Genomic DNA, 15,273 nt, shown 5'->3' with positions numbered 1-15,273 from the left:
CCGGTTAACCTTTTCATTTGTATCTGAACCACTGGAGAAAATCGTTCGTGCAAATACTAAAACCACACGAACGACATATCGTTTGTGTGAAAAAAATTCAAATTTTATGCCCTGCACTCAAATCTATAAAAAACACCTGTCTTTAGAGGCCATATTATCAGTATTAAGGCCTTTACACACTATACGCGAATTCACGAGCGAATTAGACAGGCGAGCGAGTGAAAAATATAGAACACAAACTATACTGTGAATGCACACTGCACGCGTACAAATGGAGAGCGAGCGAATACTTAGGTGAGCGAATTTAAAAAATAGAATCAATCCTATTTTTTTCGTACGCGTTGACAATTCGCCTGCAACGTCATTTCCTGTTCCCGGTCAAGAAGCATGTGGTTAAAAAAAATGGCACCGTCAACCAAAGAAAAGAAAAAGGAAGAACTGATAATAGCCATCCAAGAACATCCAATGCTTTATGATAAAAGCAGCTGCAACTACAAAGATGCAGACCTAAAAGACAATGTGTGGCGTGGAATTTTCTACGACGTAACAATAATGTCAATAGCAACATTTCATCATCATCATCCTCGTGGTCAACTTCAACTGTGGCAGATGCCATTTTACACTGACAACTGAAAATTCGCAAAAAAAAATTGGTTTTTTTGCGAGTAGTGTGCATGTACTTGTCTTTAGCGTCCACGTGAAATTCGCACCAACAATCGCTCGCATACAGTGTGTAAAGCACTTTACATGTATGGTCACTTATGTGGTTTCCTATCACAGGATTATGTACCTACAAGGTAAAATTTATAAAAGCAAATTTAAATACTGTAGAATTTAAGAAACGTTTTGTAGCAAAACTTCCACAAAAACAACCTTTGGTTTTATTATGAAAACTACACATGTACTCTCGTTTTTATCTTCCAGAAATCAGTCACAAATTATCTTCTCTTCATACATTTTCAAACCCAGTTTTCATATTCATTGTTAAACTTATCATTGATAAAATTGCTCTTAAGCATAGTAAACACATACAAATCTTATGTGCATGTACAAGTACGTGCTTCACACCAAGTGAGTTAAAACTGTCAAAAAAGATCATGCATGGATTTTAATTATTAATTGATGGTAATACCCAGACATGACTTGACACCTGTCGGGTCACCTGATTGTTGACGCAGCCTGCACCTCGTGCAGTCGTAAATAAGTCACTGAGATTGTAGCAAGTGTTTTCGTCTAGCGGGGCTGTAAGTAACACGTACATGGGATTTATTCATCTCGTGAAATGTGAGGAGTGTATTACACGCTATCACGTTTTGTATTTGTTCAGCAAATTGGGATAAAGTGAAGTCAGTCGCTTGTCCAATATCAGCTTATGGAGAAAACATTTATCAAACTGATAAGATTAATTTTCAACTGAATGTTGTCTTGTGGTTTTGCACATGTTTTTTTTTATCTTGGTTGCACTGGATTTTTAAAAACTGGTGTTTGTGAGAATTTTCATGATAGAGATGTACTTTGCCACAGACTGAGCAGCACATACCACATGGTTTGACATACAAAACAAAACAAACTTTCGCTTTCTCTTGAAATGGTGCCAAGCAAGCAATCACATGAAGTTTCAAATAAAATTTATTCCAAGTTTTTGGGGCAGGATGTAACCCAGTGGTAAAGCACTCGCTTGATGTGTGGTTGGTCTAGGATCGATCCCTGTCGGTGGGCCCATTGGGCTATTTCTCATTCCAGCCAGTGCACCATGACTGGTATATCAAAGGCTGTGGTATGTGCTATCCTGTCTGTGGGATATGGTGCATATAAAAGATCCCTTGCTGCTAATTGAAAAGAGTAGCCCATGCAGTGGCGACAGCGGGTTTCCTATCTCAATATCTGTGTGGTCCATAACCATATGTCCGACGCCATATAACTGTAAATAAAATGTGTTGAGTGCATCGTTAAATAAAACATTTCCTTCTTCTTCCTTCCAAATTTTTGTCATAAAGTGATGAATTTGCTACTGTCATAAAAGATTTCAGGCTAGTGTGGAAGCGTCTACCACTGGGCCACTAGCAGACTGCAGTATGTATTCAATGAGGGGATGTAATAAAACTGTTTACTGCTTGTCTACAGTGGCCAGTGACATGCATGTAAGCCGGGAGATCACTTCATAGGGAAACAGCCGCTTCTGCTCGTAAACTAAAATCCCCAGTGCTGTTTGAGATTGGCGTTTGATTCTGTAATTAACTAAAGATTTTCCCAGATCACTGCATTGCTTTATTCATGTCGAGACAATCCGGCTATGATCCACTTCTGATGACAAAATTAGCAAGCTCACTGAATAAAAATCAGCTGCCTGTCATGTTTGTCACCCTTGTGGACATCGCTGTGATGGCTGTCAGTCACGTCTGACACCCGCGCTGTCGTCTGGTCAACCCCAGTCTCTTTGGTCGTCTGGTTAGCCGTTTGACCAGGTTAGCAGTTCTAAAGGAAAAGGGATTTGCAAGAAATTACACCTTCTGTCAAGATTTGAATAATTATTGCTGCGTTTTGAGTTGTAAGTTGAGTAAGAGTTTGATTTATTCTTTGAATGTTTCGCTGTGTGGTTTTTGTAATCCCAATAAGCCTGGTATTTGAGGCTGATGATGTAGATGTATAAGACGGTCGGGACACTGAGAAGTAATACCTGTTTGCTGATGTAAAGATTATTATGAGCGATCGTATTCAATAGTTGCTATTGATGTTAGGTAATATGGGAAAAAATTGTATGTGTACATGTGAACATATCAGTGCAAATTTAAATAGGTTTTAGACGAAAGGAATGCTGCTATTGATGTTAGACAATATGGGAAAAAATTGTATGTGCACATGTGAACATATCAGTGCAAATTTGAATAGGTTTTAGATGAAAGGAATGTTTATTTAAATATCACACAACGGACAAATTGTATTACTATTAGGCATATAACTTGGTATTTAAAAGAAATTTACTGTTAACACATGAATATTATTTGTTTTAAACATCTTTGGACACTGCCCATAAACTAGACATAAATGTTTAACGATACCTCAACACAAAAAATACATGAGGGTCTAATTGGGTGTAAGAATATGAATGAAAGTAGGCAGGATGTAGCTTAGAAATAGAGTACTTGCCTGAAAAGTGATGAGTCATAGAACTGATACCCCCCTCCCCCCCCCTAATTTATTCCTCCATAACATTACACCAGGGTAAGCAAATATTTCTTTTAATTTCATTAGTGGTCAAACTACCATTTCTGGGCCACTTTCGCCTATTGGATTAGCATTAGGAAAATGGCGCCTCCATCACAGCGCCTCCCTAGTGAGAAGTGCTAAAAATAGTTTGGGTTTTCCCAAGCTAAAAATGAAACCATCCTTTCCTGTTGTTTACCCCTTGTGGTAGGGCCCCACCCTCATCTTAAATAGGATATATGGTGTATAGTAGGGTGTCACGGTACATGCTCTTAATTTGTTTCGCCTGTGGCGATTTTAATTGTGTTAGAGGGCCGTGTGCAGTTTATTGCCCGTAGCCCAGGTGGACAACTTGTTACGTAAGACTTCTGCGCGACCATCCTCGATTCTTGCGTTCCAATATGCACTTAGTCCCGCTGTGGAGGCCATGTGGCGAGTAGTTACGTAATACCTCTGCGAGTGCGGGTTTTACAACCGCGTTTTGGCGACGATGGCGTCAGTAGTCTGACGATCAGAGAGAAATATACCGAGGTAGACTATGAGATAATACGTGAGGTGCCGCTTTGTTCCCTCAGGCCAATTCTGATTTTGGAATAAATAGCTAGAATTTAGAGAGATCTAGGAGAACGATTAGGAAGGCTCCGGAGGAACGTTAGTCCGTTTGGACTTTGGTAAATATCATTTCTTGGTAAATATCATTTCTGCTCTGTGTATAACCTTGATGTGATTGATGTGACTTAAATATTTTAATACTGTATTATACCAATATTCTTTAGACAGTGTCTTCGGTCATCTGACGAAGTAAATCGTAGACTTATTGTTCTAACATTATATGAGTATTTGGTAATATAAAGCTTAGCCAGTCATCCTAGAAGACCCTAGGTACACTGTAGGTTATTGTCTTTATTGTGATAAGTATTAATTCTGTGTTACAAGATTACTGAAGAGTAGTTAGGGTTAATTAAAAATTAACCCGTTAGGAATAGAGCTGTAATTCCTTTATTAATTAAGTTCCCCAAGAAGTGTTCCTAAATTATCACAAGTTACTGAACGAGTAGTAAGGGTTAATTATAAATTAACCAGTTAGGAATGGTGTTGTAATTCCTTTATTAATTAACTTCTCCTGTAAGCGTTTCTCAATTATCACACGTGCGGGTGTGGTGTAACGGTGAAGTGATTCGCATATTGTGTAACTAGACACCCAGAGATTAACTAATTAAGTGATCAGTTCTGGGTTGTTATTATTGTTGTTATTAATTTACTACTACGGCTGTACATTTGTCAGCGTAGATTAATACAGATTCCAAAGTGTATTGTGTTTTTGTTGTGTTTTCTAGAGAACTAACGTGCTATATTATATATACTTTATATAAGATCGTATCTCTGATCATACCTAGAGACGAGCCATACTAGGTTTAACAGCCTGTTACAGAGAGATCTAATAGATATACAGTTAGGAGAGAGATTTTGATAATCGTGTTTTATTCGGTTACGGGAATTATAGAATCCCCGTGACATAGGGTATATAGTGTAGAGTGTTGGACCTGTTTAACTCTGATAGCTGGTGGTTTTTTTTGGTGTATTAAATATTCATTCCAGGGCTTGAAGTAAGAAGTAAACTATGGCCTGCTGTTATTTTTTTTTTAAACAACAGGCCAAAAGAAATATGTCCTAGAGGTACTAAAAAAACATACAACCTGTTGAAAATGAAGACTGCATTGGGTGAAGGGAGAGTTTGGGATAATGTGTGGAAAATTAGAATCTCTGAAATATATTTTGGAGCATTATGGAATTAAAATACAACAGAATCACAAGCTAAATAGAAGATGAGATAATCAAAAAAATATGGTTTTAGCACTTGAATTTCTATTTCACCTACTAGGTCTAAAAAAATGGACTACTTTTCACAGGCCGCTATTTTGGAATGAAAGTACTGTGTTGTAACGTCTTGTTAAAAGCACAGAAATGCATGTACATGTATGTATATTCTGAATTAAAATAATTTAACAAATTTTAATTCAGTTCATGTTAGGAACTTTGACAAGTGATAACTTACATACATATATCAATATATCTGGCTCTAAAATGACTTTCAGTTTTAACTGCTTGAAAATTGTATTATACTACAGTACAGTCATATCTAAAACTTGCACCATGACTGGTATATCAAAGGCTATGGTATGTGCTATCCTGTCTGGATGGTGCATGTAAAAATCCCTTGCTATTGGTGGACAAATGTAGCAGGTTTCCTCTCTTAAGACTATCTTTAAAAATTACCAAATATTTGACATTCACTAACCACTGATTAATAAATCAATGTGTTCCAGTTGTGTCGTTGAACAACAAAGCAAACTTTTAACTAAAACTTGGCTTGTATTAACCCGCTAACCATGTTTACTTACAGAGCAGCGTAAGCGCAACGTTTTGGATGGCCAAACCCCGTGCTGCCCGGTCTGTGGTCTGACTCTCCGGTCGGGCGAGATCGAAGCCCACCTGAGCCTCGAGTTGGAGAAGCTGGAGAAACTCAGCAGGTTGGTGATTTCTTTATTTTAACACTTATTTTAAAATTACTGGATGGGTTGCTGACAGAGTGGTGGAGGAAGATTAATTATTGTTTTGTGTGCTGGAAGGTTTTATTGCACACATTTTTTTTTCTTGGGTATTATTAATGTTCGTTCGTTTGCTCATTCATTTATTCAATCATTCATTCATTCCAAAATAATTTTTAAAACAAAATGATGGGTAGTGAGTACTATAAAGAAGGTGGAAAATGTGTGCATTATATATATATATATATATATATATATATATATATATATATATATATATATATATATATATATATATACTGAAAAAAAAAAGAAACTTCCGATTTGTACATATAGTATTTGTTGTGTTAAAGAATTAATTGTGTAATGAAATTATATAGGTAGTATTAGCCTGGAGCTGTATTATCAGGATTCATGAATTTTATCGATTATTTTTGCACTGTTAATCATCGACAACGTGAAATTCAATTTGCACGTGCATGCATGGTTCGACATGTCCCATGTAGTATTGGGTCAATTTCTTTTACTTGTCTTACTGACATTGTTGTCAAGTGAACGAAAACGCTTCAAAATTTGTAAAAAAATTAAAGTTTTTTACATTATAGCATTTTTAGTATGCCAAGAATACCCAATAATTTACGCGAACAGGCGATTGGCATGCTTGATGCTGTCCTGTCGACAGAAGACGTTGCAAGGTATGTTGGGAGTTCTAGTCGAGCGATACGAAATCTTTGCGTAAGATTTCGAACGACAGGAAGCACCAACGACTTGCCACGTCGTGGACGTCCGCGTGTTACACCGCGTGGTCAAGACCGCTATATCATGAACACGCATTTGCGCAATCGATTCCAAACTGCCACTGCTACTGCTGCTAACACACCTGGGCTTCATAATAACCGAATCAGTGGGCAAACTGTTCGTAATCGTCTGCGGGAGATCAGTTTACATGCACGACGTCCTTACGTCGGATGCGTTTTAACGCAACGTCATCGTCTAAATCGTCTTAATTGGGCACGTGTACACACTCGTTGGATACGGCGACGCTGGAATACCGTTCTTTTTTCGGATGAATCCAGATTTTCTTTACAACGTGGTGATGGCAGGGTGTGCGTCTACCATAGGAGAAATGAACGCTATGCTGACTGTTGTGTTCTTGAATGAGATCGTTTCGGGGGTGGGGGTTGTGTCATGGTCTGGGCAGCCATTGCCCATGGTTATCATTCACCACTAGTCATCATTGATGGCAATTTAAATGCTCAACATTACCGCAATGGCATTCTCGCTCATCACGTCATTCCTCTGTTCCATAACAACGCCAACATCTCGATACAGCTAGAGACACTGTAAATTTTCTTAGGACAAAAAACATTGATTTCATTAATGACTGGCCCGCTAAAAGTCCTGATCTCAACCCCATCGAGCATGTCTGGGATAGTCTGGACAGACGATTGAGGCGTCGTTCCAACCCACCTGCTAATGTCAATGAACTACGCCAAGCGCTCGTTCAGGAATGGAACAATATTCCACAGGCAGAAATCAACACTTTAGTCAATTCTATGCGCCTGCGATGCACTGCAGTGGTCAATTCAAGAGGTGGTCATACCCGTTATTAAGTGGGTGTTTTTGTTTTTAACCCCTACCACACTTGGTCAAAATTTCTCCCAGTTTCTGTTAACCTATGGCCATGATTTTTGCACCAAACGATGCATCATGGAACACTCTTTAAACGCATATATAACAATTATTCCCCCGGTTTGTTTTCATCAAGTTATGTTCAAGCAAAGTTAGCGGAAGTTTCTTATTTTGTTCAGTATATATATATATATTGCGTTGATCATTTGAACCCGACTTAAATTAAAACAATTTATGCGTATGCATTATTTTTATCATGCAGATACCAGTGGTTGTTTGCAAAATTTACACAATATGAACATGCTCTAATTAATTATTCATTAATTAAAAAAACAGTCACAATATTAATCCGGCTTACAGTATTGGGGGAAAAAAGCTTTCTCTCCCCTTTCCCATCCATTACCATTTCTACAAACTTTCCCTGTTCCCATCCATGACCATTTCTGGAATAGCCCCAAGTGTATTGGAGAGTGCAAGCCTGTCCATGATAGATCAAACAGTTGTTTGCATACACCACCTACTACGCCCACCCCCCAAAATGAAAACGGTGAGTGTTTTCATGTTCGCCTTTCATCATTTCACTTTAAAATTGATAGAAATGTATTATTTAGATTTGTAATCCAACTGCTCTATATCTATTTGAAATTTCTCACCTGACATTACTATCAAGAGAGCAGTAGTCTGCTGTTGTGTTATTTTCGAACAGAGAGGCCTGGAGTTAATGTTACATTGATCTTGTGGATTGTTTGCACTGGTAATGTCATTGATACATGTGACGGTGATTGATTGATGTATTGTACTGCCCCTGACAAGTCTTCATTAACGGCTGGCACATTAGTGTTAGAATTAGTATAAACATTTACAGCACAGCAGCAGTTTGGTAAGTGCCTCGGTGGTGTCATGGTTAAGCCATCGGACATAAGGCTGGTAGGTACTGGGTTCACTGCCCGGTACCGGCTTCCACCCAGAGCGAGGTTTAATGACTCGGTGGGTAGGTGTAAGGCCACTACACCCTCTTTTCTCTTATATAACCACTAACTAACAACAACCCAGATAGCCGAGGTTTGTGTGCCCAGGAAAGCGTGCTTGAACCGTAATTGGATATAAGCACGGAAATAATTTGGAATGAATGAGCAGTTTGGTAAGTGCCTTTAGACTTCAGGAGTGTGTGCTAGTTCTGGGCTAGCAGACAAATTCGCAAATTATTTGCTAAACTTCAAAAATTGCAACTCGCCAGTTATTTTCTAACAAATATAAATTATTACATGAAATTATTTCGCCAAATTAAAATAAAATTCACTAGTTGTTTCTAAAATTCACAATTGGCGAATTTGACAAGTGCCAGAGCTAGCCCTGTGTGTGAAGTGCCACACACCTGGTATATCAAGGGATATGGTATGTACTGTCCTGTCCATAGAAGTATGCATACGTAATATTGGCTGCTGCCATTTATAAGGTGGCATTGGCTTTTGTCTAAAAAGGATGTGCAGTTTTTAGTATATTTTTAACATTTATATCCAGGAATCCCATATAAGAGATAACATTAAATGTTTATTTATCATACACTTACGCACCTGGTTATCGTATTCATTGGCACTTATGGACCTGGTTTTTTGTATTCATTGTTGAGCTTGTCATATATTATGTGGAGTTTTTTTTTTTAAAGGTAGTTAAACATGTACAAGTACGTGCTTCACACCAAGTGAGTTAAAACTGTCAAAAAAGATCATGCATGGATTTTAGTTATTAATTGATGGTAATACCCAGACGTGACTTGACACCTGTCGGGTCACCTGTGTGTTGACGCAGCCTGCACTTAGTGCAGATGTGAACAAGTCATTGAGGTTGTAGCGAGTGTTTTCTGCAAGCTGCACTGTAAGTAACACAGTGCTTGGGGATTTAATGATTGCAGTTGTTCAGCTGTTAGTGTTAAAAATGTCAATATAGGGGTGGATGGGGTGATACGGGCTCAGATTGTGGTTGTCACATCTGGTTCGAGCAGTCTTCCCACTCCCAGGTTACTGAGTTACATGTACATGCCCACAAAAGTATGTTTGCATCTTTGTTGATATGGGTACAAAAATTAAGATCATTATAACATCCTGTACAACAACCACTTGTCAATAAGGGATATTTCAGGCCTTGTGTTATATGCCGATCACTCACATGGCATAAAATTAATTTTATTCATGCAAACAATTGCCCACCTACAACAACCCCCCCTCCCAACACCCCAATCTCCCACCCCAGTGTTTCTGCCAGAAATACATTTTTGGGTATGGCGCTATGGAATTCAGTGCAACCACAGTCAACAGAGGGTATGGGGAGGCCTACCCCAGAAAGAAAATGGGTTAAAGCTGCACACCCTAGTTCCATCCAGCGAAAATAAATTATAATTTGGTTAATCTACAAACCTGTAACACACTTAGATCATGTTTTTATCAAATGGAGTGAAAAAGCAGGTTTTATATCGATAAATACCATGGGAATCCCCAAGTCCCAATTGCTTGAAATAATTTTGAAAGTTAGTATTCTGATGTCACCGGTAGATGTCGCTCGAAGCACAACAATGCCTACGTCACGACAAATTTTACAGACTTGGGGTGCGTTCTTTTCACCTCTCCTGGACATGTTCCAACTGTTTTGTCCTGGTTGTATCCCCTCTCCAGATATCTTAAGACTTTGCAAAATTATTGGTTTTAAGGGTTTGTAACGTTTTGTATTGAGACATTTACTTGTCTGAAAATTATTGTTACTGAAAATGTTCACGAACTGTGAAGAAAAATCTCACAAATGGACAACAAATCGGATGTTGATTGCGCAAACCGTGCACGAGAAAACAAACCGAACCAAAATGATAATGGTCACGTGGTATACCAACGTCTGTGACATTGAAATGGAAATATCCCGTCTAAAAATAGATTAAACCTTGTCTGCTCAACATTTTTTTCTCAAACATGCTTGCGTTTTTAAGAAATAAGAAAAATGCATTTTGTGGTATTACAAAAACCAGGATTACCAGGATTACCAAAAAACACTTCAGGTGAATGGAAATGTATATTCTAAATAATAAACGGTAAGTAAAGTGCAATTTTATTTGTGAAAAAATGGGTTTAATAGCGAAAAACAACGCCATAATGGTTAACAACTAGCCATAACTAGGGTGTGTCCCTTTAAGGAAGGAAGAATGATTTACTAACGACGAACTTAACACATTTTGAATACGTTTATATGGCGTCGGACATGTGGTTAAGGATCGCATTACAGACATAATTTGAGAGAAAACCCGCTTATGCCATGAGCGGCTCTTCGATTATAGCAGGTAGGGATATTTTAAAGTCGCACACCCTAGTTTCAGCCGGCAAAAAGTAATTATAATTCTGATTAATCTATAAACCTGTAACACACTTAGATCACGTTTTTATAAAATGAAGTAAAAAAGAAGGTTTTATATCGCTAAATACCATGGGAATCCCCGTGACTCAATTACTTGAAATAATTTTGAAAGTTAGTATTCTGATGTCACCGGTAGATGTCGCTCGAAGCACAGAGTGCACACAGACTTGGGATGCGTTCGTTTCACCTCTGCTGGGCATGTTCCAACTGTTCTGTCCTCTCAAGATATCGTAAAACTTATTGGTTTTAAGGGTTTGTAACGTTTTGTATTGAGATACTTACTTGTCTTAACTTTATTGTTACTGAAAATGTTCACGAACTGTGAAGAAAAATCTCACAAATGAACAACAACAAATCGGATGTTGATTGCGCGAACCGTGCACGAGAAAACAAACCGAACCAAAATGATAACGGTCACGTGGTATACCAACGTCTGTGACATTGAAATGGAAAATATCCTGTCTAAAAATAGATTAGACCTCGTCTGCTCAACGTTTTTTTCTCAAACGTGCGTCCTTTTTTCCAAAATACGAAAAATGCATTTTGTGGTATTACAAACACCAGGATTACCAGGACTACCAAAAAACACTTCAGGTGAATGGAAATGTATATTCTAAATAATAAACGGTAAGTAAAGTGCAATTTTATTTGTGAAAAAATGGGTGTCCCTTTAAGTTTAGGGTTAGGTTTAAGAAAATCATACAGTAATGATAAAAGTAATTCATTTTGTTAAAAGGTTAACGTAAAAATAAAAAAATCTGCAAAAATATTTGGATATGGCATCATACCTGTTTTATCCTCTGACAGAAAACCCTACACACACACCCCTCAAAAATAAACTACCCCACCCCCACTCCCACCCCCCAAACCTCCAAAAATATGCACCAGCTCACCTGGTCTATAAAATGTTATTTAGGTGGGCTATTTTGCACTCACATTCATATTTTAAAATACAAGGCTTGGTGATTTACCATACATCCCTCCTGCAGACAATTTATGCACCTATTTTACACTGTAAAGGCCACTTAAAGGTTGCAGGTTTTTGTTATTTTTTTAAATCTATTGAAAATATTTAATTGTTTACATTAGCTTGAAAATACTTTTACTTTAACTAGCTTTCCTTTCTGTTAATATAAGTTCATTTTTTAAAAATTGTTATTAAGATTTTAAAACTGCATCATTTCATTTCCTTAGACCCATTTTTTTCTCTTCTTCGTATTAATCTAAATAAAAACTTCATATTGTGTGTCCCTAGGATACTAAAACCACACGTGGGAGTGCCGTAAATTTAATTATAATGACATTGAAGGAAATAACTTTGCAAGGCAATCATATATCTTTAACTTATTTAGGACGTCAGTTTGAGCTTGTGGCAGGCAGTTCAGTATCTTGGAAACGAGGCATCATCAACACAATACCGGGTTATGGAAGCAGATGGTGATTGGGCGATAACAATGTGTGGCAAATTTAATAACACGGCTCGAGTCGTACTCTCCTCTGCATTTTATCACCACCACTTCCTAGCGGAAGACCAATCACGGGGGGACGGACAATCAAAAGCCTTTGTTAAACCGTTAAATTCATATTACTCAGCCTTTCCAAGCCTTTTCACAGCTTTAATCATATTTTCCGCTGCAACTTTGCAAACACGCCGACCTGTCGACCACAATAAATCTCCGTTTATTTGTCACGGTTTGCTAAAATTATATGATACCATTGAATCCGATTAGAAAGGTAAATCAGTTAATTGACTCTCGTATTGTTCTTGAGGAACGACCTGCCAGTGCCGAGAGAACGCGTGGAGATCTTGCACGTTTAATAAAAATATATTCATCTGTCAACAGTACTAATTTGAACATTATTGAGTTGGCCGTAAAAACCAGCCTGTCTGTTGCAGCAAGCCGACTGTAGTGGACAAAAGCCACACAAAACTCACAGCTGGGTCGGGGCTGTTATTCGCGACAAGTCTTCACAGACATAAAAAATTTTATTTTATTGTTCACATTGTGCTGCTCTGAGCACGGCAGACTGGTTTTTATGCATTTTTTTTAACAGCTACAGATACAGAGCTCATCATGCATATATACAATGTACAATAAACACAGGTTGGATGTGTCTCAGATCCAGGCTCATGAATTGTAAGCAAATGATATTTTAATCATCTGTGCAGATGCAGATATGAATAATAAAAGCCTGGGAATGACAGCGTACACCTGTGCATATTGGATTTTTATTCTGTTGAAACAGTAGTGAAATAATCTATAGTGAAATAATGTTAAGCAGTTTTTTGCCTTTAAAAATGTAAATGATTGTAAATCCCTTCAGATTTATAGCCATGGAGGTGCGTGGACCAAAACATTAAAAAACAATAACACCCATAAGATATATACAATGTATTATTTAAATATAATTGACTTTTCTGAAAAACTACAACAAAAAAACCCCGAACTTTTCAAAACCATTTAATATATTAATTTTAACTAATGTTAAGGATCTGCACAAATATGTCTACCAAATACTTGCATCACCATGTTATGACATGACCAAAGTACAAACACAACAAGTTTTAATAAATCTATGTAATTTCCGTGACTGGTTTTGTCCTTCTCCTCTCAATTCTACCCCCTTAGACACAATTGTTTTTAAAAAAAAAATTTTCATTTGAGTGAACTATTACTGCAATTGTATGTCTTTACATCAACCATCATTTGAAAATGATAGCCTTAGTTTAAAATGTGCTGAAGTGTTGTTTAGCAAATATGACTTTCCTTCACAAATTTTTTGCTATATTTCTCTTATTAGTACTATTCATGATTGTGTCAAGATTATTATACAAAAATAAAAACCGCAAAAAAAAATATAAAAAAATACTGTGCTGTAATTTAATGCACCATTTTAGCAGTGGGTCAATAAATATTGGTACGATGTTAAAATTATTGAATATTCTGTCACATGAATTTCAGAGCTTGAACTTATCGACGACACCGAGTCGTTGAGATATAAAGTGCTGTAGGTAGAGACCATCACCGATAGCTCTTTTTGCCATCGGTAAAGCTCCAATATTGTCTGCCAATGTCTGCCAATATTTAACATTTGCACATTTGTAATATGTCTACATAGAGCAAAATAGCCTTTCAGTCATGTTTATTTGTCTCTTTTTTTTAAATTGGCATAGGCTGGCTCGCAATAGCCATCAGTGGGACGTTTCACCCAAGGCAACTTTTTTTTTTAAATTGCTGTGTGAGACAAATTCTTAAGTTTGAGCCCAGTATTTTGTTGTAAAAGTAAAACAAAAACCCACAAATTATTGTTGATAACTCCAAAACCCCCAATAATTATGATGATTTTCAAGAGTTTGTCATGTTACAGTGAAAATGTCTTTTATAGCTTGGCCACCATATATGAATACAATTTGTCAGCGAACAATTGAGATGGAAGAGTCGATAGCGGTGTTCATTTGAAATAATGAAGTTTTATATTTCCCGTGTCAGCACCACTGCATCTCTCGCCTCAATTATGTGAGCCGGGTTTGTGTGTGGCGTCACCCTCCGAGACAGATGGAGATTTCATTTGTGTTAGTCTTGATTATCACATGATTAAAGCCCTGATTACAGCTCTAATCGGCTCACCCGCACTGTCTCGGAGCATTACCCGTGGCTTGTAGCAACTTCATTTTCACAACAGCCGGATAACCAAATTTGAAATCCACTTGAAAGTACACCGCTTCCGTTTGTCAGCCAATTTCCGAGTGCCCGTGTCATTGATATCCGTCTATTGGATTAATTCAAATCAAATTTCGGTCAGTGAAATTAAAATGGAGAAGGCGATATCATAATTTACTGAGTGGGAGACGATGCTTTGTGGAAAGCATTGAGGTCTCAATCCCCCCCTTGGGTATAATCAGGAGTTGTCTTTGAAGCTGTTTGGGTTTTCTCAAAGAAGTCAATATGAATGTTCTTTTTGAAGTCGACTCCTGTAACCTGTGCTTATTGATGTCTTGTTATGGAATGTCTAAAAATTGCTGTATTATTTTGTTTTGAAGTAAGATGCAGGACAGTTTGTATGTCATTATTAAGACAAATATTGTTTACAAAATGAATTATTTTCATAAATTTCTTTTGTCTTTTGGGGTTTTTAAACGAAAGAAATTTGTTAAATGAAAAATGTACATATACACCATAACTCATAACTCGTATTAAATATTTAGCTGGTAAGCAGCATCCATATATAAAGATTGTGTCAATTTGAAGAAGAAAAAAACCCAAACAAATATCAGGACTTTATACTTATTTACAAGAATGCCACATTTGTATATAAAGGAACAATTTACTTTTGGCATGATATTCTTATTATAACATCACAAACTTCAAACTGAATTTATATTGTTTTAAAATGTGGAAATGAAAAGTTATAAAAACTTTGTACATATACTTACAATGTGCGATTTTGGTTAAAAAAACATTAAAGTGTCATTATTTTCTAAAATAATATC

At 37.1% G+C, this 15,273-nt stretch overlaps 1 protein-coding gene across 3 annotated transcripts in view; it reads left to right on the top strand.

Annotated features, from left to right (window-relative positions):
* Positions 1–15,273, top strand: part of LOC121375192 (E3 ubiquitin-protein ligase Rnf220-like) — a 51,388-nt gene that overhangs the window by 15,723 nt on the left and 20,392 nt on the right. For all 3 annotated transcript variants that reach the window (XM_041502487.1, XM_041502488.1, XM_041502486.1), the window contains one exon: positions 5,609–5,735. In XM_041502487.1, coding sequence (XP_041358421.1) covers positions 5,609–5,735 — 127 coding nt within the window. The remainder of the gene's footprint in view (positions 1–5,608; positions 5,736–15,273) is intronic.

Source organism: Gigantopelta aegis, chromosome 6 (assembly GCF_016097555.1).
Source record: "Gigantopelta aegis isolate Gae_Host chromosome 6, Gae_host_genome, whole genome shotgun sequence".
NCBI classification, from domain to species: Eukaryota; Metazoa; Mollusca; class Gastropoda; order Neomphalida; family Peltospiridae; genus Gigantopelta; species Gigantopelta aegis.
Note: the sequence above shows the minus strand (reverse complement) of the source record. Positions and strands in the feature narration are given on the sequence as shown.